The sequence below is a fragment of the Lepus europaeus genome, chromosome 11 (genome assembly GCF_033115175.1).
Source record: "Lepus europaeus isolate LE1 chromosome 11, mLepTim1.pri, whole genome shotgun sequence".
NCBI lineage: Eukaryota > Metazoa > Chordata > Mammalia > Lagomorpha > Leporidae > Lepus > Lepus europaeus.
This window is the reverse complement of record NC_084837.1, coordinates 106,369,132-106,383,761: the sequence shown is the minus strand read 5'-3', so window position 1 is coordinate 106,383,761 and position 14,630 is coordinate 106,369,132. Positions and strand designations below refer to the sequence as shown.

Here is a 14,630-nt window from a genome sequence, read left to right as displayed (position 1 = left end):
TCCTCCACTTGGGCCCCTCCTCGCCGCCCTCTCTCAGGACCACCGCGGCCGTCTCTCCAGGAATCTTGAAAGGTCATCTCCCTTGACAACTAGGGCTGTGGACACCACGGGGATGGCAGATTGTCCACGGGAAAAGGGTCATTGGCCTTGGTTTCCACGGAGGGACCCTGGAAGGGGAATGAAACATTCCTGGCCCAGGGCCGTGCCAGAGTCTGGCTGTGCCGAGAGGCGGGACCCAACCTGGGCCAGAGCTGGGGTGGAAGGATGGGCAAAGAGGTCATACCCCCCCCAGGGGGGGGGGGTGGGAGAGACAGCCAGAGGTCGGGGAGGGGAGAAGGGACCTCTGTGTCCAGATCTTGTCTGGTCCATCCTTGCCCCTCGTCAGCCTGGGGGAGGGGAGAGAGCCCGTGTCCCCAGGGACAGGCACGTTGATCACAGGGCATCGGACGTCACAGGGCTCCCACTCCCGGCATCGCCCGCCGGTGCTCAGCAGCCGAGATGATTCACCACCACCCCTGTCCCGCCTCCTCACCTCTCTCGCCACGGCTGAGCGGGCGCAGCCTCTCCTTCGTGGGAACAGAAGGCAAAGCCGGCTCAAGGGCTTGGGGGCACGACTCGGCCCCCTCGGAGCCCAGACGGTAACCTCTGGTTCTCCTCCACCAGCCCAGCTGGCCCCTCTCCTTGACATCTTTCCCTGGAGGACCCCAGCTCAGGCCTGGCCTTGGGGACTTAGCCCACGATACATAATTTCCTCTCGGAGCCTGTGGGTTCCACCCTGGCTCTAAACAGACTCACCTGAGCACACAGACCTTGGCTAGTTCTGCGCAGCTACAGCCCAGGGCCATTTCTGGCAGGTGCAGGAAGTGGGGGTGCAACCATGAGCCAAAGACAGCTTCCTAAGAGCTTGCCTATGTGTCTGGGAGCCAGCGCCAAGGCTGTGGTTCTACACGTACACCATACTCACAGTCTGGAGAAATCCAGATGCCACAGCCGTATCCACAGCCTTAGGTAAGGCTTCCAGAGGAAGTGAGAGTTTGAGATCTGGAGGAGGAGTGGAAAGTAACTGGCCAAGGGAGCTGGGGAGACAGACAGGGGAAAATCTTCCCCCAGTAACACAGCAGCCGGCACAACAGGGAAAGGAGGACCAGCCTGGTGGCTGGAGCGCACCCTGCAGAAGGAGGGTGGTGGAGGAGACAGCTGGAGAGGGCCCGGGCCCCATGGGGCAGGACCTGGTGGGCATGTTCTGTGTCTTTGTTGGCATCTCAATGGCAGTGGGAGGCACGCCACTGCTGGTGGCGAGATTGCGTTTGTATCGACCAGTGTGGAGCACAGATGCCAAGGGGCTGGTTCCACAGTGAGGTCACTGGAGGTCACCAGGGACCAGTCATGGTCCCAAAAGAGACACGGGGCTGGGTTGTACCGTCCTGTGATCCCGTGGCTGGGGAGAAGGTTAGGTCAGTCCCAGGGCCAACCTGTGCTAGGAGTCGGGACCTGCTACATGCAAAGGGCATGAAGACACCGCTCTCCCCAGTCCCAGCTCCCCTTGCTCTAAGAATAGAGCCCCCCCTTTCCCCCAGTTTGGGCGCCCCCATCTCATCTTTACCCAGCCCAGCTGCAGGGGGCCGGTACCCTAAGCCACCTAGCCCGGGAACCCGTAGGACGACAAGGCCATGCCCAGCTCAGATTCTGCTCTGAGCAGAATTGGTGACCTTGGGCAAACCTACAAACCCAAGGCAGCCCCCAGACCCCCACCCCAACCCCCCGCCAGCGGCCAGCGGCACTTCCAGCCTCGCCAGCGGGACGCACGCCGCTCTGCGCCACGCCCCGGGGTGGGCACGGCGCGGGGCGCGCCCACGCGGGCCGGGCCGGGAGGCGACTGGCGGCCGCCCCGGCCCCCGCGCACGCCGCCGCGCCCCCTCGCCTCTCCGCCGGCCCCGGGCCCGGGGGTTACGTAAGGGGCCGGGCGGGGAGCCGGGCAGGGAGGGCGGCGCCCGAGCGCGGCCGCCCAGCCCCCGGCGGCCCAGCCCCCTCCCGCCCGCCTGCCCGCCCGCGCCTGGCGGCGGCGGCGGCGGCGACGGCGGCAGCAGCAGCAGCGGCGGCGGTGGCGGCAGCAGAGCCGCGCAGCCCCGCGGAATGGAGCGGCGCCGGGGCTGAGCCGGGCGCGCACGGGCCCCGCATGTGCCGCATGGGCAGCGGCTGCCAAGCGGGCGGACAGCGAGCGCCAGAGGCCCCGTCGGAGCGGCCGCCGGAGCAGCACCGGAGATGGGGTGAGTGAGTCTGCACCCCGCGCGCTCCCCGGGACGGGCTGCGGGGCCGAGGCTCGCGCCGCCGGGATCAGGAGCTGGCTCCCCGGGAGCTAGCGCGCGGCCGGCGCGGAGAGCCTGGAGCCGCCCGCTCCGGCTTGCAGACCCCGGGCAGGGGGCGGCCTGGGCGCGGATTCTGCGCCGCGAGCCTTGGGCCCCGGGCCCTGGCTCCCCCAGCCTGCGGGGCGCAGGGACACCCTGCGGGGACTGGTGCCCGGTGCCCGGCGGCCTCAGAGCCTCGGCCGTTCCACGCTTCCCCGAGTCCCCGGGCCTGTGTCGGGGAGTGCGGGAGGCAGTCGGTCGTTCTGCACGCTTGGGCTTCTTAGCAGCAAGATGGAAATCGAAGTTTTCCTGGAAAGGGAGCACAGTGGATCATCCCCGCGCTCCGGCGCGGACGGAGGGCTGGTGGGGTCCCGCGAGCCCCGGGGAGGCTTCGGGCTCTGCATCAGCTGGGCAGATGCTCGGAGGGAAACTGAGGGACCCCCCCCCCCTGGAAGTGAGTAACGCCGGCACCTCCAGAAAGTGCCCGGGAAGCCGGGAGAGATGTCGGGGAGCCCGAGCAACTCGTGTGAGCGCGCGGCGCCGCCGTGCCTGCCACGCTCGGGGAGTGGCTGCTGTGCCCACTTTGCCCACGAGGAAACTGAGGCCCGGAGGAGTTGGGCGACTTCCCCCCGGGGCTGAGCAGATTGTGCAAGACGGGCGACCCTTGGTGCGTCAGAAGGAGAAGCAGGGCCACCCGCCCACCCCCGGACTGTGCGCCGGCCTGGACCTGCGCGTCCCCTGCTGCCGAACCCAGCGCTTTGCACACAGTTGCTGGCAGGACCTCCAGACTTGTGCGCGGTGGCCTGGGCTGGCCCCCGCGGCATCACACTCACACTGGGAAGCCGTTGCAGCCGGGGAGCCCAAGTGTGAGAGTGAATGCCACACGAGCTGGACATGGCCCTGGGCGGGGTGGGGCCAGGGAGGTAGCCAGTGCTGAGGGCGCTTGCTGGGCACTGGTGCCAAACAGGGGGTTGCACACCGGCCGCATGGGGGGCACCCCAGCTGGCAGGCAGGTGTTTTGTCTTTTTTTTTTTTTTTTAATAACATTCCCATGATCCCTGAGGAAGTAAGAAAGGGCCCAACTTGGAGCAGTGGGGACCTTTGAAGCCCCCAGATTTTATACTTTTAAAAGAACAGTGGGAGGAGAAAAACTCATCCCAGGTAGTTTCAAGACAGAGAGAGAAGGTATGTGGTGATTTTAACCCCCTGCCACTGCCCCCACCCCCAGCCAACGGAAAAAGTCACCTGGCCGCTGTTACGTGATCAAAAACAAATATTGAAGCTCATGGCTGAGATCACGCAGCTCTGGGGATGAAAATGTTTACTCATAAGGGCTTCAAAAATATGTCAGAAAATCATTTTTGTCAGTGGAGGCGCAGGGAGGAGCAGCTTGGGGGTTTTGTTTAAACACAGAAGTATCTTCGCTGTAATGTAACATCACCCTGTACACGTGTATTACTCACTCCTTGTCAGCCAGGGCTGGTGTGTAGCTCCCGCCCACCCCTGCTGTATTTTTTAACACAGCCACTTCTCGAACGCAAGTGAATGAACTGTACCCGGAGAGGGAGCTGAGGGGCAGGAGCAGCCTGGAGACGGAGGAGGGGGGACCGAGCCGTTCCAACCGAAAATAGAACCAGTGGCGTGGTTCTGGAGAGTGGTGGAGGGTGGAGGGGGAAGAAGGCAGCCAGCGGGAACCTTTGGCGTGAACCCACGGCTTGTCCCTGCTCCACCGCGGAGGGAGGGAACACCCAGACCACCTGCGTGGCGCTCTCCTCGCCTAAGATCCCTCACTGCCCTTTAGGTGTTCCGTGTTTAAGGGTGTGGCTCCCACGGACTTCCTGCTCTTGCTGTTTCCTGCTGATTCTCTTCACATTCCCCTCCTCACCCCTGCACCCCCTCCCCTCCCCATGCACCCCTCTCCCCACCCCCATGCACCCCTCTCCCCACCCCTGCACCCTCTCTCCACCCCATGCACCTCTCTCCTCACCCCTGTACCCTCTCCCCACCCCCTGTACCCCTCTCCCCACCCCTGCACCCTCTCCCCACCTCACACCCCTCTCCCCACCCCCTGCACCCCTATCTCCACTCCATGCACCCCTCTCCCCACCCCTGCACCCTCTCCCCACCCCACACCCCTCTCCCCACACCCTGTACCCTCTCCCCACCCTGATGCACACCTCTTGCTTCTCTTGCCGTGGACAAGAGCCGCAGACCCAGGGACCCCCTCCTGCCTCCAGTCTAGTGTGTGGCCATCACCTTCTCTCCACCGTGTGGCTGGACGGCCAGCCCTGCCTCCTGTCCTCCCAGCGTCCGCTCCTCCTGGGGCAGCCCCCTCGCACCTTCGCAGAGCAGAGCGTGCCTCTCTGTCCCAGCCTCCATGCTCTGCGGGGACTTCTGCGTCTGTGTGCTCTACCGTGGCAGCCACCAGCTACCCGTGGCTGCTGGCACCTGCAGTGTGGCCAGGGACCTGAGTGATTAATTTGGATTTCGATAGCCACCCAAAGTTGGTGGCTGCCACATTAGCAAGCACAGCTTTAACTTCTCACATCTCTTATTTATTTATTTGTTTGTTTGTTTATTTAAAAAGCAGAGTGACAGAGAGAGAGATCTTCCATCTGCTTGTTCACTCCCCTAGTGGCCACAATGTCCCAGCTGAAGCCAGGAGCTAGGAGCTCATCCAGGTCTCCTACATGGGTGTAGGGGCCCAAGCACTTGAGCCATCTTCTGCTGCCTTCCCAGGCACATTAGCAGGGAGCTGGATCAGAAGTGAAGCAGCCGGGACTCGAACCCGTGCTCTGGTGTAGGATTGCCACCCAGCTGGCCCCAGCTCTCCCTCCAGCCTCCACCCTTCTCCTGCTTCTGGTCTTTGTCTCCGCCAACTTTCCCCTGGAAACATGGCGAAAGATGTGTCCAAGCCCGGTGTCTCGCTTTGCTTGCATATCCTCCCACCTGTTTGTCCTACTTCTGCCGTCTGGCCGTACCCCCCCTTCTCCCCGAGACCGCCAGGTGACACATCGCCCTGACTGCCCTCACCTGTCTGCACTGCTCAGAGGAGGTCCTCACATCTCCCCTCTCGGCTCCTCGGGCCCCCACGCTCTTGGCTTTCCTCTTACTTTCCAGATGGTTCCATGCTGGTTACCCCTCGGCTGTTTAGCTCCCAATGGTGGGGTATTTAAGGCCCAGTCCTGGTTCGCTTTCTCTGCCAGTTGTGTCCTTCTTGGGCACGGCACGCCAGCCCCAGCCCCTTCCTCCACAGTTGTGTCCTTCTTGGGCACGGCATGCCAGCCCCAGCCCCTTCCTCCACCTCTTGCCTTTAGAACCACCTATGGAAGCAAGGTGTTTGAGGGAGCCCAGTGCAGGGAAGCGGTCAATATTTGAGGAAACGCCTCTTACCCTGATTTGATTGTCACACGTTGTGAACATGTGTGGGATGACCACACTGTGCCCGATAAATATGTACACTTATATGTCAACTTAAACATTAAATGCCACCTCTGCTGATGGCAACCTCATTTTTATTTCCAGCACAGACCTTTCTCAGGGCTTCTGGCCCTTGTCCAAACAAGGAGCTCTTTTTAAAAAAGATTTATTTGAAAGGCAGAGCAACAGAGAGGGAGAAACGCACAGAGAGAGGTCTTGCACCTAGCGGTTCACTCTCCCAGCAAGGGCTGGGCCAGAGCAAAGCCAGGAGCTGGGAGCTCCGCCCACATCTGCCAAGTGCATGGCAGGACCCAAGTCCCTGAGCCATCAGCCATCACCTCCCAGGTGCGTTGGCAGGAAGCTGGGTTGGAAGCAGAGGCCGGGCTTGATCCCAGGCGCTGTGATATGGGGCGTGGGTGTCCCGCGTGATGGCTCAACCCCCTGTGCTGCTACACCGGCCCCCACGCGTGGGCTCTTGGCATTTCTTAGTTCTCCCCTTCCCTCCTCTTGCCTGGCCCCAGTCAGCGACCCCACCACCCACTCCTGTGATTCCTCTTCCTCCCACCCCCATATGGAGGCTGTTGGTTTGTCCCGGGGGTTTTACTTCTGGGTCATAGCCGGGGTGCACGCACCTCCCCACCTAATCCTAGCTCCCGCTCTGGTCCTGGCCACCATCTTCCCGGCAGCCCCCTGCTTACTCTCTGGATCCGTTCTCCATCCCTTCTCCGCACAGGCACGGAGTGACTGGTTTTGACAATCACCAGTCAGATCGTCTCCCTCTCCTTAACCTGTCTTCAGTGGGTGAGATGCTGGCCCCTGCCCGTACCCCTCCCTGTTCTACCAACACACCCTCCTCCTCCTCTTTGCCTATCCTTTCACTGCCTGGCTGGTGTCCTTGAACTTGCCCTCTGCCTGACCTTGGCCCTACGAATACCTACCTCCTTCTCTCCCTCCAGATTTCGGCATCAGGGTCACCTGCTCAGGTGTTTTCGTGGTTTTCCACAGTTGCACACCAGTGCCTGTCTAAGCTCTGTTGACGCTGCAAGGGTAGCACCTTACCCGTCCCACCAGTGTCTCCCAACTCCTAGCCCTGGGTCTGGCCCCTAATGGACCACCAGTAAGTTTATTGGATTGAGTTAATGCGTGGTGGGGAGGCCGTCGTGGTGACCCCTGGGTTACTCTCTCTAGAGCCCACTTAACTGGGAGACGCAAGCATGGAGACAGACATGAATGCTGTTTGCTTTGAGTGCTAAAAGCAAGTCGTTGGTTCGGCTTTTATTGCAATGTTGGAGAAGCCTGGAACGATGGTTTTGCTCTGCCATGGCTCCTGCTGCCTGATGTGGCTGGTGCCTCCCGAAGGTCCCTGTGCGACTGTTGGGCTTCGTCTAGCCTACTTGTTTTGTTCAGCCAGGATCACCTTGCAGTGTCCAAATACACAATCTTGGTGATCTGACACCGCGGGCCGCCTTGCGGTAATCTATACCGATTAGCTTTCTTTCGATGTCCACTCCTTCTTCAATTTTCCATTCGTCCCCAATCACTCTGCACCCTGCAGATCTTACACGAACTGTAGGGTTTTTCTTGGGGAACTGCATTAACTAAACTACAAAGGCACTTCAGGAAGTTCATGGAGAATGCCTGTTGTGACAAACAACATGCATTTCAGTTTCAAAAAACATTTTGTTTGAGAGATGGCAGGGGGTGTGGGGGAGAGACAGAGAGCGAGCAAGCCAGCCAGCATGCTCTCCCGCCTGCTCACTCACTCCTCAAATGCCCGCGACAGCTGGGCCAGGCCAAAGTCAGCAGCCTGGATCTCAGTCCAGGTCGCCCATGGAGTTGGCAGGGGTCCAGCCACTTGAGCCATGGCCTGCTGCTCCCTAGGATGAGCGTTAAAAGGAGGCTTGTATTGGGAGTAGAGCCAGGGTTTGAACCCAGGCACTCAGATACGGGATGTGGGTGTTCCCACTGGTGACTTAGCCGCTAAACCAAGCTCTTACCCCTGATTTTCAAAATTGTTTTGATTTTCTGTTACCTTTTGAAGTCTCCTCGTAGGTACAGTTTGTCTGACATATTGAGGTGAACTTGTCTTTCTTGTGATTCTGTTGTAGGGATTTCTAAAACTTCAGTTTCTTTCTTTCTTTTTTTTCTTTTTTTTTTTTGGACAGGCAGAGTTAGAGTGAGAGAGGGAGAGACAGAGAGAAAGGTCTTCCTTCCATTGGTTCATCCCCCAAATGGTCGCCATGGCCAGTGCATTGCGCCAATCCAAAGGCAGGAGCCAGGTGCTTCTCCTGGTCTCCCATGCGGGTGCAGGGCCCAAGCACTTGGGCCATCCTCCACTGCACTCCCGGGCCACAGCAGAGAGCTGGACTGGAGAGGGGCGGGGGATTAGCCTAGTGAACCGCAGAGCCGGCCAGTTTCTTTCATTTTTAAATAAGAAGCACACACACACACACAGATAGAGCCTCCATTTGCTGGTTCACTTCCCAAATGCCCACAGTGGCCAGGGCTGGGCTGAGCCAAAGCCGAGAACCAGAACTCCCACATAGGTGGCAGGGACCTAATTCCTTGAGCGATCACTGCTCTCTCCCAGGGTCTGCTCTGGGAAGCTGGGGCCAGGGGCCAGAGGCAGGTTTCAAGCCTCGGTACTTAGATACGGGACGTGGGTGTCTTAACCGCTAGGCCAGATGCCCGCTCCTGAACTTGACTCTCCAGGGTTCATCTGATCCTCTCTTCTGTAAGGTGGTTGGGATCCAGAAGTGAGCAGGTCTGCCCGTGAGCTCCTTCCCCTGTGGAGTTTCTGTGTTTACAAGGGAGAGAAGCCGCAGGCACAGCATCTGTGAAGTGCTGCGAGTTTAGACAACACATTAGGATCTGTTTGGGGAGTTCTGGGCAGACGTCCTGCTACGTCTTGGTGGCCAGGAGCCCCCTCCTTACCTTGGATGCCCATCTCCCCGAGTGTCTGAGCTGGAGAAATACACAGAGCTTGGAATGGGGGAGGCGCTAAGTAAGGATGCATTGGGGGAGTGAGTGAACGGGCATGAATGAATACCGGCTTTGGGTTGGCTGTTTTTCTTTGTGGAGTACGTGGTTCATCAGCTCATGGTAACGCACAGGGAAGGGGGCTAGGGGACGTGGAGGCAGGAGGATGCAGGTGGAAGACCTCACTGAGAACCAGGACGCATCAAAGACCTAACGGAGGAAGGGGAGTGAGCCGTGTCGGCATCTGAGGGGAGAGGTGGCTGGCAGTGTGACAGCGCCAGCGAAGGCCCTGGGGCAGGAGCAGCAAGGAGACCGGTGGCTGGAGATGTGGCCGGCCCATGGCCCTGGGTTGAGTTCCGGTTTTGGGAAATGCCAGCATTGTTGGAAACAGCCCGGGAACTCCTGGCCTTGAGGGTTTTCTGGGGTGGAGGTGGGCACACATTGGCTGCTTGTGCACAGTGCCTTGAAGGAGAGCCCCAGGCAGGCAGGGGGTGTGTTTTTTTGTCTAAAGGACTCCGTGTTGGTGTGAAATTATTAGGTTTGTTTTCTGCAGTGGCTCCCCGGTAGCTCAGAGCCAATGTGTGGTCATCCTTGGCAGATTTGTCAGATCTCTTCCTCCACCTCTGATCTCTGTTTTAACATTCATTTATTTTCATTTTATTTGAATCGCGGAGAGACACACGGAGAGAGCAAGAGACAAAAAAGAGATCTTCCACTCCAAATGGCTGCAAATAGCCAGGGCTGGCTCAGGCTAAGCCAGGAGCCCAGAACTCAATCCGGGTCCCCCATGTGGGTAGTCGGGGGAGGGACCCACAAGGACTTGAGCCATCACCTGCTGCCTCCCAGGGTGTGCATGGGAAGCAGAGGAGCTGGGACTCGACCCAGGCGCTGTAATTTGGGAGGCGGGGGTGGCACGCGGGGACTTGACCACTGCACCTTGCGCCCCCTCAGTTGTACGGTCCTATCTTGGCTTTGCCGTTACCCTTTCTCATCTACCACTTTTTTAAGAACAAAGTGAAGATAATTTTGCTTTTTTTTTTTCTAATTATAAAAAATTACATGTCCCTCTAAAACAAATAGCATCATGGAGAAGGAAGTGAAAAGTCCCTGGCATCCCACGTCCTTACGGGGAGCCCGCAGCAGCGTGTGTGTCTGTGTGCACTCCCTTCCGGTTCCGTGTGTCTCTGTGGGCCTGGCTGTCTCTCTGCCAAAGACGGCTCCACTGTTAACGCAACGCAGCCGTCTTTTACATCTGTTTCATAACCTGATTTTTCAACTTTAAACATCTCGAGTGGACATCTTTCCATGCCCATCACTATAAAAAGACTTCCTCCTTGAAACCCACACCTGCCTGGCATTTGCTGTGCTGCTCAGGTTTCTGTGTCTCTGTGAGCCTGCTTAGCTATATCCTTGCTAGAACAAGACAGGGTTTTGTTTTTGTTTTTTTTTAAAGACGTTTTGACAAGTCCTCAGAGCCATTGTTTACCTTAAATGAATTACTGAAAGGGAGACATGGGAGAGGAGACCAGGACCGCGAGGAGGAGCGGGTAATTGCTGGGGCCTGTGTAATTTTGCGTGAGTCACCGCGCCTTAGTGCATCTTGGTGAGAACAGTGAGGATTCTTGGCGGTTGCTAGGGGTGGATGGCTAGACGGGGGCCCCAGCTGCACACACGGCTTCTCCTTGTTTGGAAAGCGCAGGGCAGAGTCCTTGTGCTCCAAGGCTTGGGCCCCAAGGTTCCCTGTGGGCGGAACACACCTGGGAGGCTGCACCTGACACCCCTACCTCCCAGGAGTCCCTGGGCCAGAGGCTTGGCAGGGACCATGCCTGGGAAAGGCCCTTCTGGTCCCTGCTTTAGTTGCAAGGCACAATAAGACAAAACAGTGAAAGAAACAGGCAAACCTGGGTAATGCCAGCGAAATGTCGCAGGGCCCACATAGACATCCGGGACCTTTGGAGTAGGACCCTCTCCTCCTTCCTCCTCTACCCTCCTCCCACTTTGGTGCCTGGGGTGGGGGTGGGGCAGTGCTTCCTCTCCATTTCCCAAGAAAAACCTCTTCGATGCTGATGCTTGTGATGTGGGCAGTGAACAGATTTCAAAGAACCGGCAGAGAATGGGGCAAAGGCAATTTGGAGAACAGCAGCGACCTCTGGGGTACCAGATCCTGATCTTACAGGATCCCGAGGTTTCGACCACCCATCTTGTTTTGCTTTCCTCCCAGCGTGAAAATAAACTGAGATGAGCTCCAGGATGGCCTGGGGCCCGAAGCCGCTCATCTGCCTTGGTTCTGAGGCGCTGTGTTTCACAGGCCTTGCCCACGCAGCCACCCCGAGCCGAGTGGGGTGGGGGCCCCCTGGGGCACACCGAAGGCTCCCTCTGCCACCGGGGTGCTGTTAGTCACACAGTGCCTGCTCTGCTCCAGTTTATTCAAATTATATTTCAAATGAGCTCGTTAGAATAAAAATACGCTTGTGGGGAACACATTTAGACATTTGTCAAAGACTAGAGAGATTTTTTTTTTTAAACATTTTTATTCGCGAGTCTGGTTTGATAGTCATCTTCTTAGGATTCCTCCCGGGAGTTGGGGATGGTGGCCTCCCGACCATGCACAGACGAGCCCCCCGGGGAGGCATTGCCAGCCGTGAGAGCTGGGCGTGAGCGAGGCCCTTGGTACAGAGGTGTCTCCTGGGCAAAGGAGGGCTGGGCTGGGTCCCAGCGGCACAGGGAACCCCACAGGTCCCCTTCTCTGCCCCGCCTCGGGAAATCTTGCTCCAGCCCCGCCATGGGAGGTTGTCTGAGCCCAGGCTGCCTTGAGGCCACCTGCGGCTCTGGGGGACTCTTGGTTGTAGGTTAAGGGGTGGCGGTGTCCACAGGGACCTAATTATGAAGAGGGCAGACCCCACTGCCTAAGCCTGGATCCCTTTTGGGATCGTTAATTAGGGAAGCTTTTCCTTGGGGTCATTCAGGTAGGTGGAGGAAAAGGGGGGTGCTTTGGCCGCTGTGGTCCTGGGGGAGGAGGGGTGACGGAGAAGGTCCTCATGGGGAGAAGGAGCAGGGCCTGTTCCAGAATGTTCCAGAGGAGCCCTTGGTGGAGGTGGCATGGAGCATCTTCCAGCCCAGGTGGTGTGCGGGAGCACCCTCGGCCTCCTCCACGGGGGGCACTGAATACAGGCTGCTCGTCCAAGCCAGGGCCAAGATCCACCTGCCGAGGCAGCCACGTAGGACAGGTCGGACTCCAGCCCTCCCTGTGGCTGTGTGAGCTTGGGTGGGTCATTTCCTCCCTCTGAGTGTCCCTCTCTGCTGAGTGACGGACGTGGTTAGATAAAAAATGTGCGTAGAGCGTTTAACACAATGCCGACCAATGGCCAGTTTACAGTCGTTGTCATGGTTTCTACTTTGGGCGGCAGGTTGGCCGGTGGAGCAGGTGGTCAGGGCTGAGTGCTTCCATCCCCTCTGAACCCTCCCAGGCCACCTCCTGAGCCCTCGGCTGCTCCGGAGCAACCTCCGAGACCACCCAGCCACAGGGCTCCCAGCCTCAGCAGTGCCAGAGCTGGCTCCCTGGCATCTGGTGGCTCAGACAAAATGAGATCTGTCCCCAAGCCTCTCGGGTGGAGGAACGACACCAGCTAGCGGGCCAGAGAAATCAGGGGAGCCACCCCTTGTAGGTCAGGGGCCAGCACTGTTGCCTAGTGTGTAAAGCTGCCGCCTTCAGTGCTGGCATCCCATATGGGCGCTGATTTGAGTCCTGGCTGCTCCACTTCCGATCCAGCTCTCTGCTGTGGCCTGGGAAAGCAGTAGAAGATGGCCCAAGTCCCTGGGCTTCTGCACCAGCATGGGAGACCTGGAAGAAGCTCCTGGCATCAGATGGGTGCAGCTCCCGCTGTTGTGGACAATTGGGGAGTGAACCAGCGGATGGAAGACTCTCTCTCTGTTTCTCTGCCTCTCCTTCTCTCTCTGTGTAACTCTGACTTTCAAGTAAATAAATAAATCTTAAAAAAAAAAAAAAATGGCCCTGGAGAAAGGCGAGTGTGAACCAAGGATGAGGGGTTTCTACCCATTGTGAGCATTGGACTAGGGATTTGTGTTGCTGATCCGGAAACTCTTCATTTGATTGTGGTGCCTTCATTCATTCCCTCATTAACTCATTCAAGAAATGGTGTCCATCTGCCTTGCATCAGGTGGTTAGTCCGGCATCAGGGAAAGTGGCCTGGCCTGGGTGGTGGTTAGTCCTGCATCAGGGAAAGTGGCCTGGCCTGGGTCACGGGAGGCAGTGGGCTTGGAGGGGCACAGGGCAGTTGGGGTGGGAAGCAGGAGCCTGCTGTAGTGTGGACGTCAGTCTCTCGGCGGTGGAGGCACGGCGTCAGTCGTGGGAAGAAAATGCTCGCTCCAGATTTGGCGATGAGGAGCAGGGTGGGGAGTGACTGGTGGGACAGACTGGTGGGCCACAGGCCGGGCGACAGGTGTTGAGAGCAGAGGAGATGGAGCGGGGGCAGCCTTGCCCGGCTGGGTAACGGATCTGATACAACCTCCAGGAAGGTACGAACCATGGTAAGAGAGTACAAATACAAGTACGGACTTCGCTGGGGATGAGTAGCGAGCTAGAAGTGCTTTTCTGTGTAAGGATGGTGGCTGAACGTGGACACGATTGAAGCCGTGGGTGAGTGAGAGCCTGGAAGGTTTGCCGGGCTGTCTGGACTCTCAAATCTCCTGCGAGTCGTAAGCAACCCCCACTCCCGTAGCTGGGGGCTGGAGAGATTCAGGCCCTTGGCCAGGACGTGGCAGAATTAGGGATCGAGCCCCAGCCTGGAGCCCCCCCGGATCAGTGTGGGAGAAGGACCCACAGCCCTCGATCTTTGGGATGAGAGGAACTGGGCGTGGCCAGTGCGGGTACTTGGAGACCGGTGGCAGTGATGTTGACTGACATGGGGAGCAGAAGAGGAGGGGCAGCTCGTGGGGGGTGTGTGATCAGAGTAGTTTTTTGGGGGGGAGAGCTGGTGAATTTCCACTCATGGGGGCCGTCCGGCTTGGCGGTGGGGGGGTGCTCGCTAAGTGAGCGTTCAGCCCTAGCAGGCAGCAATTAGGGGGAGAGTACAGGCCTGGGAGCCAGCACCTCCGAGATGGATTCGACCACCCAAGGAGAGAGTAGGTTAAGAGATAGGACACAGATGGGCGCTGGCAAAGGGGACAGCCGAGGGCAGGAAGAGAAGCCAGCGAGCGAGGCTGAGAGCTGAGGGGACGCAGAGGAAGGTCGGGGGAGAGAGGTGCCGGAGGGGGGAGGGGAGGCTGGAAGTGGAGATGTCCTTGGCTGGGTCAGAGGCCTTGGAAAGCCTAGAGGAGGAGGCAGGGGCACTCAGATGCAGTGGGGGCAGGGCGCTGGGGCACTGATGGATTTTGAGGGCAGCCTGGGCCAAGGGTGAAAGCTCAGGTCTGTTTGCAGGTGAGTTTCACTTAGGGAGTGCGAGTTGGGGGCGGGAGTCAGGGTGTCTGGGTGGAGGGAAGGTCAGCTTGAGCCAGAGTCAGGGCAGAGGAAGGTGTTTTTCAACTTACTGTTTTATGTGTCGTTTAAAGGCTTAATGCCGCCACTGCATAAAGAGTTCAAGGAGGCCACAGCCCAGCAAGGGCAACGCCCGATAATCAAAGGAAAAGACGTTCAACTTCACTCATGTAGAATTTTTTAAAGATGTATTTATTTATCTGAAAGTCAGAGTTACACAGAGAGAGAAGGAGAGGCAGAGGAGAGAGAGAGAGGTCTTCCATCCAATGGTTCACTCCCCAGTTGGCCCCAACGGCCGGAGCTGCACCCATCTGACACCAGGAACCAGGAGCTTCTTCCTGGTCTCCCACGCAGGTGCAGGGGCCCAAGGACTTGGGCCATCTTCTACTGCT

General features: G+C 58.6%; 1 protein-coding gene across 1 annotated transcript in view; it reads left to right on the top strand.

The window, feature by feature from the left end:
- Positions 1-2,084: 2,084 nt before the first annotated feature.
- The window catches only part of HOMER2 (homer scaffold protein 2), a 94,475-nt gene continuing 81,929 nt past the window's right edge, over positions 2,085-14,630 (top strand). The window contains exon 1 of the mRNA XM_062206319.1: positions 2,085-2,267. Within this exon, the coding sequence (XP_062062303.1) occupies positions 2,263-2,267 (5 nt within the window). The 5' untranslated portion in view covers positions 2,085-2,262. The remainder of the gene's footprint in view (positions 2,268-14,630) is intronic.